This window comes from Musca vetustissima, unplaced genomic scaffold, assembly GCF_032173495.1.
Source record: "Musca vetustissima isolate MV318-11 ecotype Yass unplaced genomic scaffold, APGP_CSIRO_Mvet_v1 utg704, whole genome shotgun sequence".
NCBI lineage: Eukaryota > Metazoa > Arthropoda > Insecta > Diptera > Muscidae > Musca > Musca vetustissima.
This window is the reverse complement of record NW_026876336.1, coordinates 848,710-868,896: the sequence shown is the minus strand read 5'-3', so window position 1 is coordinate 868,896 and position 20,187 is coordinate 848,710. Positions and strand designations below refer to the sequence as shown.

Sequence of the window (20,187 nt, the reverse complement as noted above, 5' to 3'; positions counted from 1 at the left end):
CAAAACATGATTGTATTCTCGCCGAACATATTTCTAAACTGTCATTAAAACATATGTTGCGTAAAGTCCACTACCTTTCACAACAAAATTACAGAAAAAAAAATTATTGCCGAAAAACTCAAAAATGTTCGTAGACAGTCATTTGTTTACATTTTTAGGATTTTTTCAAAAAGTCAATGTCTTTTTTTCTGTAACATCAGAATAAATTCTGCATATCCACGAAAACTACAATCCCCAGTTTACTGTATTTTCATTACACCATTAAGTCAGCTTCTGAATTTCCAAATATTCAATATTGGTGTGCAAAGCCCAATCACAGTAGACCAGTTGAGGGCTCTAATGACGCCCCTCGCCTTAAAATGTGCAGTCTGTTTCTATTTAAGTTTAGTGTCCAATTTCTAAAAACCTAGTCTAATTGTAGGTCAAAAAGCCAAAGTTCTCGGAAATATGTTCAGCATATGTATGAGCAAGGCCTGAAATTCCTATACGGCCTAAAATATATGTAGTACTTATATTTCTGTCTAGTAAAATTCATATTTTTGTATAATTTTTCCCTTTCTAAATAGTATAAAATCGACTCTCGATAATTTTAACCCCATTATTTAGTATGTCTTAAAACTTTGACACATAAGTCCTAAATTTAATAGTGTTTAACTATATGACAAAATTTCAGGGCATAAATCATGTCCTACGTCCTGATATAAATTAGGCAATTATAATTGCAGCCCCTCACCTTTCTCGCCAACAAACTGACAATTGCCGGAAGTAAAAAACAGAGAAAAACATTCTCTTGTAGTCTGTTCCCATACTTCAATAATCGACTACTACTACGATAACAAATTTTCCATTATGATATCGATTATTAAAATTGCAAGTTGACAGGTTAAAATATTTGTTTTTTATTGTCAAACTCCTTGGCCATTCAGCCTGTTATTTCCCGGCTGAAGAGATACTGATCATTTCCTTTATCAGAGAAAACATATTGTCGCCCAATTATTCAAATTGCAAATTGACAGTTTCAAATATTTGTTTTTTTTTTGCCAAGCTATTTGCCCATTCACTCCATCGTAGTCGGAGAGTTGGCCTTTCAAGGAAGTTTAACCAAAAATATTTGCCATTGAAAATTGATGATTTATTAACAACAGCAACAAAATAACCGGTATTTTTTCTTCATCACAACAAGTGAAAGAAAATACAAATAGCAACAACAACAACTTTTACTACTACAAAATTCATAACAAAACATCGTAACAGGATTTAAGTTTCATTCATTCATTTATGGGTATAAACTTATAATTATATTTAATTGCACAAAAAAAGCTTTCCACCAACAACCACATGAAACATAGAAAAAAATTACAGGCTAACAATCATATTCCAAAAAAAAATAAGTGAAAGAAAAATGTAAACAACTATCCAATGTTGTTGCAGCAGAAGCAAAGCAAAAAAATTAAAAGTTTATTGAGCAACTGACAAAGACATAGACCATGAAATAATAATTGAAAAAAAAAATTATATATTGAAAATGAAAATAACAACAACAACAAAACGTTGGTCAATTGCCTTTTTTTTGCAGATCCTCGCTAATTGAATTTGCCATAAATTCCCATTTGCAAGTTGTATGCACAACTTCAGAAGACAGTAGGATCAATATGTTGAAAATTTTGGGAGAAAAGGTAATAACAAATATAAGAATGGATTTTTGATTCAATTTTTTATCCATGAACCATGCCCTTCCTTCTCTCCTTGATGATTTTTTATATATATTTTTATTTCTATACAAAAATGAAAGATTTAATCCCATTTGTCCTTTAAAATTAAATTTGTCGGTTTAGGTTTGTCCCTAATTTTTAATAAAAATTATGTGAACAATATTGAATAGAAAAGGATTTTTTGATGTAGGATCTTAAACGGCATGTACATTAGAACGGGTTAACCTACTTTATGATTATTTATTTGACATATGTGTAAAGAAATTGACAATTGAAACCCACTGGGTTAACGAAATCCGGTACAATGTAAACGTACTATTAGAAAAATAAATTAAATAAACAAAATATTTTTTTATTTAATATTTAAATATCAGAATGAGTCTCAAAAAACGAATTTAATTTCATGTTATATGCAATTGTCACATGATAACACATGAAGAAAATATATCTCATTACCAAATACACAACAAACACCCTCATAGTTTCCACAGATTGTCCAAAATAGCACGTACATTTTAAAATCGATTTGAAATATGTATATCAAAAATAAAAAAGAATACCGCCTCGTCAACATTTCTGTATCATTTTTAATTGCACAGATCGTGTTCTTCTTTTGAGGGGGCGGGAAAATCCATCAAAACTGATTTCCTGTTTCACACACACAGCAAAACCAAAAAAAAGAAGAAGCAAAGAATAAATTACTCTAAATTAGTTTGCTTTCAGATTCTGCAATGGTATCAGCAAGAGTTTCAAAACTATACATCAAGATAAATGAAAAAAAACACCAACATCGTGACTTATAATTGAAAAATTTATGGTTGAATACGAATATTTTTGGGTTTTGGAAATATTGACAGTTTTTTTCTGTTATCACTTGAACGTAAAATGTTATCTTAAAGAGATATTTTGACTTCGAGGGTATTTAAAAATTTATTGCAATGAAATTGTTTTCTTCTCAAAATAAAGAAACAAAATAAAAAGATTTGAAACAGTTTAATTGGCTAAGGAAGATTGATGAGTAAAGCCCCGACTCATCAATCTTTTTCCCTTTCTAAATAGTATAAAGTCGAATCCCGATAATTTTAACCACATTATTTAGTATATCTCATAACTTTGACATCTCATAACATTGACAGTTTTAAATTTAATAGTGTTTATGAAATATATAAGAATTAATTTCAAAGCACAAATCGTGTCCATCGATCCAATATGGACCTGATTTCCCTCCCTCTATGGACATGATTTCCATCCCTCTCTCTACATCCCAAACCCACTGTGTAACTAAATGGCTATTTGATTGCATTTTGTTTGTGGCAACAAAGTTCAAAATTTATTTCGAATTTCTTGCACATAACAAAAAAACATTCAACATTCCAAAATATAGAAAGAGAGAAAAACAACAACATCAAGAAAGCCCGTAAATGTTTTTTGCTACAGCCCCTCCTCCTTAGCATTAGCTCACATTGGAGATTATTTAACAAACAGAAGGAAAAAATGAATTGAACTTAGCGAAATGTGTGTCCAATGAATGAATGAACGGACGAACGAACTGTTAGTAAGTGCTATAATAAAGTCCATAGTTGTTTTTGTGGTGGTGGTATTAAAAAATGAACGCACACATATGATACAGCTGATGGATGTCTATCATCATCATCATAGGTTTTAAGTTGCCATGTTTAGAGCAGGGCCATTAGGTTCGGTTGGTGTTATTGTGGCATGCATTTGGTTTTGTGCAGGTTGTGGTGGTAGTTGGGGGGGAGAGAGGCTGGCTGCCACTCACTTACCTGATGCAAGTTGGTCAATATTGCTGTTGCTGCCGGCAAATGAACGCACCGATGATGAAGATGTCGAGTTTCTTAAGCCACCAGCAGCCCCAGCGACCATTGATGCTGCTGCTGGAGATTGTGGCGATGATGCACTTATGGTACGTTGTACATTTTGTTTGCGTCTTTGGATAAGGTCACGTTTCCATTGCGGCATCTCGGGTAGAAATGAGGGCGTCAAACTGCCAATGGCAGGTGAAATGTTGCCACCATGGTTTGGTGTGTTGCAGGTCGGCGACACTTTGGAATGCTGCGGTGATGATGATGACCCATTTGCCAATGCCAACACAGATGGCCGTTCATTTGTTGTAGATGTTTCAGACATTGTCACGATTTGTGGTGACATTAAAGGAGACCGGCTGGGTGGCGTTTGTAATATGTCCAGTGTTAAGGGTACGGCTGCCATGATTTGGCAGAATTATTATGATGCTTGTTTACGTTTGTTTTCAAGCAAATAACGTTTTTTATTGTTTTTTTTCTGATAACACTTTTTAATATTTCAGTATGTATGTATGTGTGTACTTTTTTTTTTAAATTATAGATTGATTGATTTTATTATTTTTCTGGAATAATTTTATTTCATTCCTTATTTTTCTTTTCCTTTCGGATTTGCATTCAACATTCAATTGTATGTCACACAGCAAACAAACAATCACACACACGCCCTGAGTGAGTGCTTTATATGGAACCCCCAAAATATAACTTCTCTCACTTCTTTCGTTGTCGAATGCTAAACGCGCACTGACACTGCTGTTTAATTCAACATACGGCTGATGGCCCGGTTGTTATCGTCGTAGTCGTCGTGCCCGCTCTGCCACCAACGACAAACGATGGTTGTTGGTTGGTTGGTGGTTGGGAGAAGCAACTGAAAAGCCAACAAAAGACTGGAAAAAAATACCACCATAAGATTGCTGCAAGTTATTTCTTGTTGTTTTTGTGAGTTGCCTTGGTCTGTCTGCCACTAGATTGTTGGTTTTCCATTCATGCGAAATGTGTGCTTTTCTCGTGTGGTGGGGCCAACAATTTTTCCTTTTATTTTTCCTAGTTGGTTTTCAGTTTTTCAGTGGCAAATAATGTTTGGGTTGAGAGTTTATGCTGTTGTTGTTATTGTTGGGAGAAAGGTTCAAAAGTTTAAATTTTGTAGCTGCTACTTTTTTTTTTTTTTTTTTGCTGTGAGTGTTTTTCGTTTTTGCAGCTCAATTTGTGTGTCGTCGTCACTTTTTTTCTTCCCTAATTGGATTTACTAGTTTTCCAGTTTGTGTCTATTTACATTGGCTCGCAAAGCAGCCTGGCATCGTATTCGTATCTGTAGCATTACTCCCTCGCTCTCTCTTTCCCTAATACTATTTTGATTATTGATTTTCTGCAAATAACATTACAAAAGTGCCCAGAGTATGCAGGCAGCAGCACAGCACAGAGCAATACGAGCTTGTTGTCGCCTGCTTCCTTACAACATGAATAAGAAATTAAAGGAATATAAAATACAACAAAACAAGCAAAAAAGAACGAACTAAATTAGATCCTGTGCAGTGTTTCCTTTTCCGCTGTTGGCAAAGGTTCCAATCGTATGATGTGAGTGTGTTCGCTTGTTTGTTTCATGTAATTTTCTTTGGTTTTTATGTAAAAGCATCTCTTTTTGATGCTTCTCCTTGACTTTTGTAAATTTCATGTGAGCTTTCAAATCTTTTGAGCACAAGGAAGAATTTTGAAATATATTGTGGAAGGAAATTATATTTCGTAAAATTCAAATATGAAATTGTTTGTGATTATAGAGCACAAGATACAATGATACATAAATACATTTCAAAAACTATATTTCTAAGCTATGTTGGAAAATTCACTTCAAAGATTGCAGGACAATATTTTGATCTCTTTGGATTAGAAAATTATTGAATTTATAAACGTGCAAAATTTTGGGATTCGATATGATCAATATCCTGGTCAAAACAGTTAATTCAAATGGATTCATTAAGGATAACACCAAAACTATGGACATATTATTTATAATACAAAATTTTTTTATTTTGATTTCTTGGAGTCATATCCTTTTCTCATAAACTCTTTTTTTATTATATTGAGAACGGTATCCCTACACAACTAAAAATTCCTACATATTATATGCTGGGGTTAATCTAAGCAGGACAAAGGCAAAAAATCAAACAAATCTATATTATATACTAACGAATAGATTTTTGGAATTATAGTCTTCAGAAGAAGATTCTCCTTATTTTTTAAATTCATTTGTGGTCAAAAATAGGCGAGTTCATACGAGTGCTAGACATGTACTCTTTCTAACACCGTTGGATTCCGATGTTCCAGTGAGGAGTTATTATGCCCGCCATCAAAATAAGGACTTTTCTTTACAACAACAAAACAATAACAAAAAATGTGAAACGTTATAAACCTTAATGTGTCTTGATTTTGACTATATTCCTAATCTTTATCATCCATTAAGTCTACATATGGCAAAAAGGGGACTAGCAAATAAAGTTGAACTGTACAAACGTTTAAATTATTTCAATTGTAACTACCATGGTTCAATTAACAGGTCGTGAGGCGACTTGATTTCACCTGAACTGTCAAAATTTGACTTAATCGTGTGAAAACGTGAACAAAAAATTTTACCAAAATGACCGATAATATTCGCTTCTTACACGACCTGTTAATTGGATCATGGTAACTACTGAATTACTTATTTTTTAATTTACCTACAAGGATATTTTGGATTACAGCAATCGTAGTTCACACGACTATTTTAGTCATAACATGGTCATTTCCTGTCCTCATATTCTTCAAATATTTTCCTTTCCTTTGATAGGTATATATTCCCGCTTTCTTTACAAATCTGACCACTGCATTTATAGTAGGTATATAAATATATATATTTTTGTTTATAAATAAAATAATTTTATCTCGTTTTTTGTTTATAGGCCCTTGCTAGTATTATATTTATTTTTTTATTTTATTATTATTTTTTTTTTTTTGTAAAAGATAACATCCTCACCAAACTGATAAGATTTCAATTTATTTTAAATACCCCATGGCTATATAAACCACATCGATTGATGAATATTCTTACTTTGATTTAGCATACAATTAATAATATTAATAATAAAATAATAATATTAATAAAGAGCAAACCAAAAATATAAACAAAAAATGCCGACAACAACTATAAGAAAACATACATAAAGGAAGAACCACTTGCATTAAAACCAAAGAAAGCAGCGCAGTAGCGCGAAACAGAAGCACAGACAATCAGACTGACAAACAGGCCGACAGACAAGACAGCAGCACAAAGATACAAGCTTAGAGAAACAAACATACATATATACAAAATACATACTTGCTAGTTAAACGATGAACGATGGAATGGTTCAAAGGGGGGATGGAGTTGGTTTAGCGTGTGAATGGGGGTGGTTTGATTGTTTGTTGTCGTCTCTTTGGGTTGGCGTCTATTTTTTCTTATTTGGGCGGCATCTAATTTTTTAAACCAATTTCATTTCATTTCTATTTTTTAAACAAATATGTTTGCACATTTTGTGTTTTTTAGATGTAAAACCGCTGCATTTCTAATCGAATAGATACAGTTTTTATGTTTCGGCTTGAATATTTATCAGATTTATGGGATACAGACACAAACTTCAAATTGACTTTTTGTTTGAATTTTCCGACATAGCTTTGCGTAAATTATCTTAACAATTGTCACATCATCTCTTCTTTTATCACTACATTGTTTATAATTCCATATTATTAATAATTTTATTCAAAATTTCCAGTAATTGTTGGTTTATTTTTTTAAATTCAAGCGAGAACTTCGTCGGCACACTGCACACAAACAACACACTCTGTATCTGAATGACTGGAGGAAGAAAAATGCCCGATAAAGAAGGAACTAACGACTAACATTTACGAATGAGGTGTAATGGAACACTGGCTATACTCTATTGTTATTGTTGAGAAAGAGACATGGGGAGAGAGTCAGTAAATATAGGGAGGATTCACACGATGAACACAACATTCATCAAAGACAGCATTTATACGCTAGCAGCAATTCATGCAACGATTACAGGAATTATATATGAGTGTAGTTCACACATTCATACTTTTTTAATAAAACATTTTTACAACAATAACAAAAATATTAAAAAAATAGTAGATTATTGTAGTACGGGAACAGATCATTGATAAACTCCCCGATAAATGGTTTTTATTTATCGATTGTTTAGATTTGTTTTCAGTAATTTTTTGCCTTCATAACTATCGATTATGATATTTGTTATCATCGTTAGCTTACCATCCCCAACGTCAAATCTTCTTTTGCCAGTGCGAACGGAAAAAAGGAAAAAATCTGTTTTGGATACAAATAAATTAGCAAAATGTCTGCTACAATGGCAGACAAGTTCTCGTACCAAAAAACCGTGCAGAGTTTAGCACGAATATTGGCCCAAATTAAACCAACTCCATGGCCAAAGGTTTGTTAAACGGTTTCATCATCATCACCAACGAACGAACCAATCAGACAGACGGACAGCTAGCCAGCTACCCAACCAAAATATTGACTTTTCGTGTGTGTGCTGGAATTTGACCTTGACTTCATAGTTATCGTAACTAGTTTTAGTTTTCTCAGTTCTTTGTTGGATTAGAAATGAAACATAATACCATGACCTTTTTTACGGGGTATTTTAGGTGCAGTCATTGTTTCGTTATTGCCCCCAAGAAAATGCTGCAGGTGTTTTCTGTTTGGATTCCCGTGCCCAAGATGCCGTCATTGCTTTGGGTTTGTATTTCCTGGAGAGTGGTTGCCAACACGAAGATCGGATTGTGCCGTACCTTCTGAGATTGGCCAAATGTTTGCCCAAGGCTGTTTGGGTTGACGATGGAAAATGGAGCAAAACAGACCGTAAGTGAAATATGAGTCATTACCCACGGGGGGTTTTGCACAACCGTTACTGTGAGTAATACCGTACTCTTTATTTTTACAGGCATACCATCAGCAGAAAAGTTTAGCTTTTGTCTCAATACATTGCTGTCCGACATCGCCTCAAAATGTCCAGATCTACGGGAAGAGATTATTGTGAATCAAGTGGAGACATTAAGTGCTTTGGCCAATATTATCAAATCCAGCAAAGAGAGCAGTTCGGCACCGCCCCCAATTATATTATGCAAAGCCACGGTGCCATTGCTGTTTGGTTTGGCCCGCTCAATGGGTCGTTATGCTTCACACGACCCACCGTTGTTGTGCCGCATTTATCCACGTGAACAAATGCCTGTTGTTAAACCCAATCCTAGAGATGGCGGTAGTCACAGCTCGAATGAACGTCTACAGTTTGCCCATTTTCGTCCCATAATACCACGCTCCATGTCAGGAAGCTTGAGCCAGGAATCGTATGAAATTAAAATGAGACACATGTCCATGGCAACACACATGAATAAACAAAAGCCTCAGTTACACACCTATTTCTCCGTGCCCTACGACCCACGTACCCACTTCTTTACACGCTATGGTTCCAGCTTCAATCAATTTCCCAATATGCGTGTAACCGAAACGCCTACCAAGCATCAGAAGACTCTGACAATGCCACCATTTCCCATACAACATTTACAGACCATATTTGCCGTGGCCAAGAAGCTACTGACAAAGGAAACATTGGAACATTTAGACGAGCAAGCAAGCGATATCTTTGCTTTACATCAAATCAAAGGCTATTGTTATAAGAGTTTTTCGGAGACGTTGAATTTAGTACTGGTGACCTTGCTAAGGGAGATATTGCAACATCAAATCGATCTGCCAGCCCCATTCACTAAGGATGTCCAGGAGTTCGTAAAGCGCCTATTCTTAAATGGCCAGACAGAGTTGCAAAACAAGCAACAGGACCAGGAGCGAGAGAAGAGGGAAGAGAATGGTATACCCGTGGTGAATAAGTACAAGGTGAATGTTATGGCCAATGCCGCCTGTGTGGATTTACTTGTGTGGGCTATACGTGATGAAACGGGTAAGTTGGCTGTTGACAATGAGCCCCCCTTCGCCAGAAAAGCGTTTCGATCCCAATTAGCAAAAAATAAGAAGAAGACCACAATGTTCTAAGCGGATTTAATTATGATTTCCTAATTTGTTTTTCTTTCAATTTACAGTTGATGAGGAGTACAATGTACCTTCATTGCAGTATGCTTTACATTATTTAATGCAAAAAGGTTTAAGTTTCCGTTTTGTTTAAAACCCAAAGTCAAGTTTATTTTCTTTCTTTTCATTTTTAAATATCTGTTTTGTTATCAAAATTTATTTATCTTCTATTTTCGGATGTCTGAGAAAGTGTTTTTTTACGTTTTGTACAAATGTTTTCATGCATAACCCCTCTTGGCTCCTCCTGTTCATTTCTAAGGAGAAACACCACCAACATAACCCTGTAAACATCCTCTTCATTTCATGTGTAAATCCATTGAGTTTGCATTTGTTTAGGGGCATGGTCGTTTGTTTTGCCACTAATTGACTTCCAAACTAAATCCTCATCAAAACGGACTCGAATCATAACATGTATCGCAAAATACGAAACGAAACACAAAATGATACTTAATATCCAGGAATGCTGTGCTTTATGTTCTCTACCTTCTTCATGAAACCTTTGGTCACTTTGTGGTGTGGCAAATTCAAATTTTAAGATCGTCTACTAACTCGTTTAACAATTTGTATATTACAGAGGCCGATAAGCTATGTGGTCGTCTGTCGCAGAAACTCAATTCGGTATTGTCACATAAGATCGTTATGGACCACATGCCACTGCTGATGGTCTGCTTGGAAGGTTTGGGCAAATTGGCTCAAAAGTTTCCCAATATTGCCAATACATCGATATCGTATTTGAGGGACTTCCTTGTTGACCCCAGCCAAATATTGGCTAAACTACACGCCCATTCTCAACAACTGCTGGCCTTGCAGAAGAAAGAGAAAGATGTGACCCCGTTCAAAATTGTTGTACAAAACAGTGAGTCCCGATCTACAGTAGATATATTTGGAGAAGGACAAAAATATGCCCCCTTACGTACAGGACAAGCAGCGTTCGAGGCATTACGGGATGCAGCCATTGAAAATTTGAGTATTGCCTTAAGGGCTGCCCAACCGGTGGACCAATTCTGTGTACCAGCTTTGGTGGCAAATGTATCCAATCGTCTGTTCACAGCCGAAAAGCATGAATCGTAAGTGTTGTTGTGAATTTAAGTACATCCGGTTGGATTTTAAAAACATATCCTTCGTTTCAGGGAATCCACATTGGTTAGCCTAAACATAATTGTTATGTTAGGCCACGTGGCTGTCGCCTTGAAGGACACCTCCAAAACTACCCAGAATATTTTGCAGTTCTTTATTCAGCGCTTCTGCAAAGTACCCTCCGAACAGAATGCCCTAATTGTCGATCAGTTGGGCTGCATGATTATTTCGCAGTGTGAGCCGCATGTTTTCGATGAAATCATGAAAATGTTCTCACGCGTCGCCGTGCAATCCGCCTCCCTGGCTTACACCTCGGATCCCGAACACCGCAAACAGTTCTTTAGCGTTTCCGATGCTGTGGTCAATGCTCTGGGCAATATTGCCGCCAATATTCAAGGGGACGACGAGAAATTAGAATTGCTGGGCAAATTGCTTGAACTCTTTGTGCAAATCGGCCTTGAGGGAGAGCGTTCCTATGACAATACGCCTGGGGCAGCAAAATCCCGTTCGAGTGCTGGCCATTTGGGTATGTTAATACCGGTAATCGCTGTGCTACTCAAACGCCTGCCGCCCATAAAAAATCCTCGTTTGCGTTTACACAAACTATTCAAAGATTTTTGGGTCTATTGTGTGGTCATGGGTTTCACAAATGCTCGTCTCTGGTCACCCGAGTGGTATATGGGAGTTCAACAAATTGCCGCAAAGTCTCCCCTGTTGATATCACAGACGACCCACAAGTCGGATATGCGTGAGCTAAACTACACTTCGGCCATTAAGAGCGAAACGAGCAATCTGAACGAACTGCGAAGTGATATAGTATTGTTGTTGGAGCATCCTACAGCAGAGGTAACGGCAGCCATAAACAAGCTCTCCTTTGCCCAGTGCACATTTTTGTTGAGTGTTTATTGGCTGGAAACGTTGCGTGTTGAGAATGCCGAGGAGCCTAGTTTGGAGCCGATTTTGACGTATCTCTGTGATCCGGCCTTGCAAAAGGACAAGTCGGGAATATGGCAGTGTGTCAAGTGGTATGTATGCGTGCGTAATGTCTAATAGCAACCAACTGGACGTAATTAAATTTGGTATTTTGTAGTATTGCTGATCAAGTATTCGAGAAGTTCCGCAATGTTCTGTTCACTCGTGACGAGATACGTGAAAAGGTACTGGAATCCCAGGCGACATTATTGCTGGTCTATTTCAATCACATCCACAAGCAAATCCAAGTTGTGGCGGATCAGTACCTATCGCAATTGGTGGATAAATTCCCACATTTGTTGTGGAATCGTCGGGTGCTGTGGTGCATGTTGGATATTCTACAATTGTTGGCCTTTTCCCTAACCCTTGACCCGAATGAGGAAACCCCTACACTGAGAGTAGTTTCAACACCGTACACCCTGCAATTGATGGATTCATTGCCAGCCCGTGAAGGGCGTCTTAAAGATTTTGCCGATCGGTGTCAGGGCATTGTCAACGAGGCCATGAAATGGGCACCGCGTTCCACCAAATCCCATTTGCAAGAATATCCCAATCAAATTCCCACACAGGTTTTGTCCCATCACAGTGGTTTGGCCTTGGCCTTTGATTCCGTGGTCAGTACGAATAGCTATCATCCGAACGCATTGCCATCGAACAGCAAACGTCCTGCCTGTGTAAAGTCCGATACACCACGTTTTGTTTCGGTCTTGTGTTTGCGCAGTAAATATGCCGGTGAGATATCCGGATTGCTATCGGTTTTAAGTGACGAAGAAAAGGCCGGATTGGCTGATCGTTTGGTCAACGATGTCTGGGAGGCTTGTAGGGAGAAAAGTGATGCTAGGCATCGCGGAGCTTTGTGGCGAGCTACAGCCTATTTAATAATATGCTCGGATATAAATCGGAAGTTGCTGCATGCTGTGGGTAAGTGGGAGTGGAAGTGGGTGGAGGTGGTCCCATGAATTCACAATTGAAACACATCTTCGTTTTTTGTTTCAGCCACCTCGCAAGTTGAATTATTCACCGAATCTGCAATGGAGACTGCCGTCGAATGTTGGCAATGGGTGTTGACGGCCCGCCAAGACTTGGAGCTGTGCTTCATTCAGGAAATGGTCTCCGCTTGGCAGACAACCTTCGAAAAGAAAATCGGCTTGTTCTCTGAGGAAGTGGAAATCACCAGTCCATTGGCTGCCTACGAGGGTTGCAAACTGGTCTCCAAACCAATTCTAGTCACTCCTCATCTAATATGGCTGCAATTGCTTTCCGAAATGGTTGATACCGCCAAGTATTGCAATCGCGATAAGGTGGAAATGTTCTGCTTGTTGTTGCACCGTTGTCTTCCCATTAACAAGAACAGCAAACAGAATCGTCAAGTGTCCACAGTGGGTTGCCGCTTCAAACTGTTGCAGTGTGGTTTGTCTTTGCTCCAAGGCAACACCGTACCCAAATCCCTGGCTAGGAATATCCTAAGAGAACGTATCTACAGCAATGCTTTGGATTATTTCTGTGGTCCTCCCACGTGTCCCAATCAAAGCAAGGAACAGCTGTTGGAAGACATATTGATACTGTTGAAGTTTTGGCAGACAATGCGCAGTGAGAAGAAACATTTGGTTACATCGGAGGTGGGCGACTATGACATTCCCGCCACCACGCCCAATCAAATGTTAAGCGTTACGAAAAATCCCGAAACCGCTTCTCTCATTAGTACTGGTGAGGCAGGAAGATCTTCGTCCATTGCTGGCACTGGTGGATGGTATAACTCTATACCGCATTCGACGTCCACCCTATCGAAGCGTTCAAATCGCTCCAAGCGTTTACCCTACCCAAAGGACTCGTACGACAAGGACTACATGAAGAAACGTAATCTGATATTGGAATTGATGGCGGTTGAAATTGAATTCCTTATAACCTGGTACAACCCCAACAGTCTGCCCGATTTGGCCATACCGGGTGAAGAGCAAATAACCGAATGGCGCAATCGTCCATACAAGGTAAATGTTTGGAGAGATTTTGCCCGTTTGGCTTGGTCATATAATCCAGCATTGGCCGTTTTTCTACCTTCGCGTATCAAAAATGCCGAATCGATTGAAGAGGAAGTTACACGATTGGTGTGTTTGGATCCAATTGCTGTGTGTGATATTCCGGAGGCCCTCAAATATTTGGCCACCACCAAGAATCTTCTGCATGAAAGTCCCGATTTAATGTATATTCTGGTGTGGTCACCGGTTAATCCCATTCAGGCATTGTCCTACTTCTCCCGCCAGTATCCATCACATCCGTTAACCGCCCAATATGCAGTCAAGACACTGAACTCCTATCCGGCCGAATCAGTTTTACCCTACATTCCACAATTGGTGCAGGCCCTAAGGCACGACACCATGGGCTATGTCACCGAATTGATAAAATTCATATCCAAGCGATCACAGATTGTGGCCCACCAGCTTATATGGAATATGCAAACCAATATGTACATGGACGAAGATCAACAACACAAAGATCCCTATCTGTACGAGGCACTGGAGTCGTTGAGTCAGAATATTATTGCCTCATTTTCGGGATCAGCCAAGCGATTCTACGAACGTGAATTCGATTTCTTTGGTAAGATTACAGCAGTGTCGGGAGAGATACGGGCATATCCCAAGGGACCGGAACGTAAAAATGCTTGTCTGGCGGCCTTGAGTCGTATCAAAGTTCAATCCGGCTGTTATTTGCCTTCGAATCCGGAGGCAATGGTCTTGGACATTGATTATAATAGTGGTACTCCAATGCAAAGTGCAGCCAAGGCTCCGTATTTGGCAAGATTCCGGGTATATCGTTGTGGTATAACGGAATTGGAAACACGCGCCATGGAGGTGTCAAATAATCCAGTATGTTGCATAAACGTCCACTTCCATTTCAAGTAAATAATGGTTGTTTGTTTTCAGAATTCTCAAGAGGATGCCAAAATGACACTTGGTGTTGAGTCGTGGCAGGCGGCCATTTTCAAGGTGGGCGATGATGTGCGTCAGGACATGTTGGCCCTACAGGTTATTACGATTTTCAAGAATATATTCCAGCAAGTCGGTTTGGATCTCTTCCTATTTCCATATCGTGTTGTGGCCACAGCACCAGGGGTAAGTTTGTGTGGGGAAGAGTTTGAGAGTTATAGAGATAACCATATATTTTCATCTATCCAGTGCGGGGTCATAGAATGTGTGCCAAATGCCAAATCTCGTGACCAACTGGGTCGCCAAACCGATTCTGGCCTTTACGAATACTTCTTGCATCAGTATGGCGATGAAAGTTCCAAAGAATTCCAGGCTGCCCGAGCAAACTTTGTCAAATCCATGGCGGCCTATTCCCTGATTGGTTATCTACTGCAGATCAAGGATCGTCACAATGGCAATATTATGATTGACAAAGATGGTCATATTATACACATTGGTAGGTCTTTTTGTGTGTGTGGATGATGTTTCAACATTTAATCTGATCTCCGATCTATTTGGTTTTTATTTTGAAAAATAGATTTTGGCTTTATGTTTGAGTCATCGCCTGGAGGCAATATTGGCTTCGAGCCCGATATGAAGTTGACCGATGAAATGGTTATGATAATGGGTGGTAAAATGGAAGCGCCGGCTTTCAAATGGTTCTGTGAGTTGTGTGTACAGGCCTTTTTGGCTGTGCGTCCTTATCAGGACGCCATTGTTTCTTTGGTATCGTTAATGTTGGACACTGGTTTACCCTGCTTTAGAGGTCAAACAATTAATCTGCTGAAGCAACGATTTGTATCAACCAAAAATAATAAAGAGGCAGCTGCCCATATGTTGGCAGTTATACGCAATTCTTATCAGAACTTCCGAACACGAACCTACGATATGATCCAGTATTATCAAAACCAGATTCCCTATTAAACGAAAACGAAAAGAGCACCCAATACCTTAGCATAGATATCACTGTATACTGGTTTTTAGAATTTATATTCCTAATAATGTGTCGTTTATATTTTGGCAATATATGCGGTGGTGCTTGAAATTGAAATTTTATGAAATATACCTACATACATACATATATAGTTATTATTATGGTAGTAATAGTTATTATTGTTATTCTTTATTTTTTAGTATGGTGTAATACTAAATATCAACTATTTATTTGATGCATTCAATGTGAAAGTAAAAGCATTTGAATTTGAGAAATGAGTCAATTTTTATTGATTGAATTTTGTTATGGACTTGCTATTTTTTAATTGAATGCCTAAATTAAATATTAGCATTATACAACCAAAATTGAATACATTCAATAATTTATTGTTTTTGTTTATTTTGTCTATTTATAATTAAGTTCTATTTTGTACCCTATTTGTTTTTTCATTTTTTACATGGCTTTGTGTATTTAATTCTTGAATCCTATTCTACTTACTTTATTCTATAAAATCCTAATACACTAATTTTTGTTAAATCTATTGTGTCTCTATTTATTTAAATTCCTTTTTGTTATATGTTTCTTATTATGACATTTGAAACAAAACGAAGAATTTTAAATAAATCTACTCTTGAACTTATCGTGTTAAACAAAGTTGATTATTTATTTTAATATTTACTCTGATTTGGTGGTAAGTCATAATATATAAAATTAATTCTTTAATATTGAACATGACTTTGTCAGAATCTCGTTTTAAATACAAACGTTTGGACGGCCTTTTAGGATTTTTCTATGGACAATTAACACCGAGCATTCTTCTTAACCAGGGGAAGTATGTAATGAGAAATATATTGGTTCCAATGGGAATTTAGAGTCTCATATTATATTATTATATATTATTGTCATAGGGCATTAAACATGACCCAAACTATGTCCCAATTTAGATTAGGCGAGTTTACTTGCGGCAAGTCCTTGTTTGTCGGAGAGAGGGGCAAGGTGAATAGAAATGGAAACAAATTGCTCGTACCGGCAATTTTCTGGCAATTCGTTTTGTTTATTTCGTATTTGTTGACATTTTATATTTATTTAAATGTGAAAAAAAACTATTTGCAACCAATAAAAAATAAATATTTTCGAAACCAAGTTCTAAAGAGAATGATAACAATTGTCGAAAGTAAACTGGCCCAATCTAAATCAGGACTATACGATTTATGAAAGGGTCCCCCTAATTAAAATTGCGTTTAAATTTCATAGTGAAGATTATACCTAAAGTAATGCCCAATCTAAATCAGGACTATACGATTTATGAAAGGGTCCCCCTAATTAAAATTGCGTTTAAATTTCATAGTGAAGATTATACCTAAAGTAATGCCAGAGTATTAGCTCCCTACTATAATAACGGCATATGTTACGGTATTACATTTTCGCATGGCTAAATTTCATCCAGGAAAAATTAACTAATCAAAATGAGTGTTGAAAATCAAAACGTTAATCCACAACCAATGCAAGATTATAATTTCATATCATCGCCAATACTAGAAGAAAACAGGAATTCACCACCGCATGAACAGTCCTCACAGGGAGATAGCATATTTCTTTCACTGCCTATCGGAATGCCGGATTTCAAACCCAAAGCTCTATCAAAAGTGGGATCAGTTGAACGGAATAATCTTATAATCATTGAGGAGTCTATACTTGTGGAAGGTCTTTCCAATGTCGCTTAACGTGATCGGCAGTACTCGTCGAATGCTTCCAGTACATCCAAATAATCACCCCAGAAAGAGGAAAACATTTCCCCAGATAATACAGTCTCCCAAAATAAAAACATAATATTGTTGTTGTTGTTTTTTTTTTTTTAATTTTACTTCTTTAATAAAAAAAAATTGAATGAAATCTATAGAATAAAAAAATGATCCGTTGTACTTAGTCCTGTTTCCTGGTGTAAGCCGTAACCATCATTCTTATCAGCTTCGTCCCATATTGCTCTTGATGTTTTGTAAAATCGAATTATTTGCTTGATTATAGTTGACAGATTTTTCAAATCACAACGATTCAATTGACAGTTTGCACATATCACAGATGCCAAAAGATCCCAAAAGCAAATATCAATCAATCTGTAAAAGAAGAGAAGAAAATTTAGAAAATTGGAACCAAAAAATATTTTAAATAAGATGTATTTTTGTAATCAGTTAAGAATGAACATCAAAATGATCAGTCGAAAGATGGTATTGGATAATGTGATCATCATGAAAAAAATGTTAAATAAGTAATAATGTTTTAACAACATACCATTTAGAAGCGTGGAAATGTAGGTATTTATTCCCCAAAAAAATCCCGAAACTTTCTGCAAAATCAATAATAAAAAAAAAGAAATTAACATAAATCCATAAACAAATGGAACTGAAAACTGGGTGTAATTTTTTTTTTTGTCAGTTAAAAAAATAACATCACAGATTTTCAGTCGAAAGATGGTAATGGTAAATTGATCATCACAAGAGCAACAGCAAGGTTTAAAACTCAACATTTATTAAATAAATTCAATTATTTAAACAATATTTGAGTAATAAACCGCAAAAAAATAATTCAATTAAAAGGATTATCTTACCTTTTTTGAAAAGAAATACAGCTCCCTTTCCAGCGACATCTATAGCAGCATATTCCAAATCTATGTATTTTCCAATTAGAATTCCAGTAGTTGATACCTAGAAGCAAAATACCTAGCCCCCTGAAAAACCCTGAGTTTGGATATTGTGCCCCACACTCACTATACCACACACATACATTCAATAGAATGCTATTTGTGATAGTAAATCATCATAGTGATCCAAAATATTTTTTATTACATTACTTTCGAGTATTACTTTTGCATAGTGAGTGGGCGAGAAGCCTTAAATTTGTTTTTGAAAGAAAAAAATAAATAAAAACTTTGTTTTTTTTTTCTTTAACGTGTAAAAACTTGTTACATTTTCTTTTTATTTCATAGAAATAAAAACCTCAATCTTTTGTACTGGTTTAAAAGTCAAGTGTTTTGGATAAAATAGAGGAAATTCTTTTTATAATTTTTTTGGTATTATAAAAAGAAAGTCTAATTTGTTGATTTGTTTTTAAACCGGCTGTTTAATGAAGGCTGTGGGGGGACATCGACCGAGGAAACATTTGTTTGTTGGTTAAAAAAGCTGTAATAAAAAGAAACGAAAAAATTAATTAGAAAATGAAATCAAAAACATTTTATTTTTACGTTTTACAAATTCTCCCAATAAAATATATAAACAAAAAATAGATATCAGTGAAACTTATATAACATCAACGATAGTACAGTCGAAAGATGGTGTGAAGTTTTGTTCATCATTGTTACTACCTATATATAGAATTGTATACAACTCATGCGGCCTCCCCCTACCCCACTTATTATCAGACTCCAAATTAAGCCATCAATTTGTCTATTTGTTTACATATTTTCCCATAGTAGAATACATACCTCGACAAGTTTTTGCACGCTAATGACCATAGATGCAGTTGATGTTGTTTTTGTTGTCATATGGTTCAAGTTGTGGTTGGCTACTAGTACAACGAATTTAATCGAAAAGAGCAAAGCCCATATCGTCATCTTCAGATTCGGATTCCTCCTTCTTTTCTTCTTTCTTGGCCTCTTCCTTCTTGCCACCTGCTTCAGCGGCACCAGCAGCTGGAGCAGCAGCAGCGGCAACACCACCACCAACAGGCATGGAGGACAATTTCTCGCGACCGGCGGCGATCAATTGTTCTACGGATTTGCCATTCAATTCGCTGACAACCTTGGTCAAGCGTTCACTGTCAGCTTCAATACCAACAGAGCTGAGGATCTTTTCGATATCAGCATTTTTGGGGTTTTCCAAACCGCCGAGAACAGCCAACATGTATGCAGCCACGTAACGCATTCTATTCGAAAAAAATTTAGAGAATAAAAACACAAATTAATATCATTTCCAAAACAACAAAATTATACAAAAATCATGGAAATGAAAATTACAAAACTGAAATATTATTAAGGCGCAATATCTGAGTATTCTCCACATTTTTTATTATCTTATTTTATCACAAACATCTTGCATGAAATTCTCAAAGAATTTCATTTTATTTTATTTCAGTTGCATTTGTTTTGTCTTTTCCATTTATTTCACATTATTTACATACTTTTAAGCCTTTGTTATTGACACGAAACGTGTACAGCACAAGAAAAAACACAACTTTCGTTTAAAAAATTTAGAACGAAAAGAAATCACTCAGCTAGTTGACATTTGCATGTTGGTTCCGGTTTTTGACACATGCCATTGAACAGTAATTTGCAACAACTGCAGCCGACTTCAGTCAGTTATTCAAAAAAGCAACTATGTGTCGGCGTATGGCGTATATTATTGTTAATCACATGACATTTACTGAGAACTAATAACAACCATGGTACAATTATTCAAGGTAGGCCATAGCTACTTAAAAATTAAAATATTTTCATATTGTGGCTTGTTATGCCAAAGTCATATACAAAATGTGTGACAGTGTGTGTAATGTTTTGAAAAATATACAAAAAATATATATTCTAAAATCA

At 36.5% G+C, this 20,187-nt stretch overlaps 3 protein-coding genes and 2 non-coding genes across 6 annotated transcripts in view; 1 reads left to right on the top strand and 4 right to left on the bottom strand.

The window, feature by feature from the left end:
- Positions 1-3,941, bottom strand: part of LOC133338928 (serine-rich adhesin for platelets) — a 48,955-nt gene extending 45,014 nt beyond the window's left edge. Inside the window, exon 1 of the mRNA XM_061547057.1 lies at positions 3,497-3,941. Coding sequence (XP_061403041.1) covers positions 3,497-3,941 — 445 coding nt within the window. The remainder of the gene's footprint in view (positions 1-3,496) is intronic.
- A 3,951-nt stretch (positions 3,942-7,892) lies between these two features.
- Positions 7,893-15,595, top strand: LOC133338866 (phosphatidylinositol 4-kinase alpha). 2 transcript variants are annotated; one of them, XM_061546987.1, is made up of 11 exons: positions 7,893-8,010; positions 8,225-8,438; positions 8,521-9,531; positions 9,671-9,730; positions 10,234-10,726; positions 10,790-11,761; positions 11,827-12,629; positions 12,705-14,572; positions 14,630-14,818; positions 14,882-15,128; positions 15,210-15,595. In XM_061546987.1, the coding sequence occupies exons 1-11, from the start codon at positions 7,915-7,917 to the stop codon at positions 15,593-15,595; spliced, it is 6,339 nt and encodes a 2,112-aa protein (XP_061402971.1). In that variant the 5' UTR covers positions 7,893-7,914. The 2 variants fall into 2 exon arrangements, with proteins under 2 accessions (XP_061402971.1, XP_061402972.1); XM_061546988.1 differs by lacking the exon at positions 9,671-9,730.
- A 2,187-nt stretch (positions 15,596-17,782) lies between these two features.
- Positions 17,783-17,858, bottom strand: LOC133320927 (small nucleolar RNA Me28S-Am982). Its single transcript, XR_009753994.1, has one exon. It is a non-coding gene; the product is annotated as a small nucleolar RNA Me28S-Am982 (small nucleolar RNA).
- Positions 17,859-18,880: 1,022 nt separating this feature from the next.
- On the bottom strand, positions 18,881-18,959 carry LOC133320925 (small nucleolar RNA Me28S-Am982). Its single transcript, XR_009753993.1, has one exon. It is a non-coding gene; the product is annotated as a small nucleolar RNA Me28S-Am982 (small nucleolar RNA).
- A 124-nt stretch (positions 18,960-19,083) lies between these two features.
- LOC133338865 (large ribosomal subunit protein P2) lies at positions 19,084-19,920 on the bottom strand. Its single transcript, XM_061546985.1, has 2 exons — positions 19,779-19,920; positions 19,084-19,523 (listed from the first exon to the last, which is right to left on the bottom strand). Exon 2 carries the CDS (start codon positions 19,520-19,522, stop codon positions 19,181-19,183), a length of 342 nt encoding a protein of 113 aa, XP_061402969.1. The 5' UTR covers position 19,523; positions 19,779-19,920; the 3' UTR covers positions 19,084-19,180.
- Between the last annotated feature and the right edge of the window lie 267 nt (positions 19,921-20,187).

Excerpts from the sequence above, each read along its gene's own strand:
- LOC133338866 (XM_061546987.1), top strand. The coding sequence starts at position 7,915 with ATGTCTGCTACAATGGCAGACAAGTTCTCGTACCAAAAAACCGTGCAG. Across the intron at positions 12,630-12,704 it reads GAAGTTGCTGCATGCTGTGG|CCACCTCGCAAGTTGAATTA; the intron begins GTAAGTGGGAGT and ends TTTTTGTTTCAG. Across the intron at positions 15,129-15,209 it reads TGGTCATATTATACACATTG|ATTTTGGCTTTATGTTTGAG; the intron begins GTAGGTCTTTTT and ends TTTGAAAAATAG.
- LOC133338865 (XM_061546985.1), bottom strand. The coding sequence starts at position 19,522 with ATGCGTTACGTGGCTGCATACATGTTGGCTGTTCTCGGCGGTTTGGAA.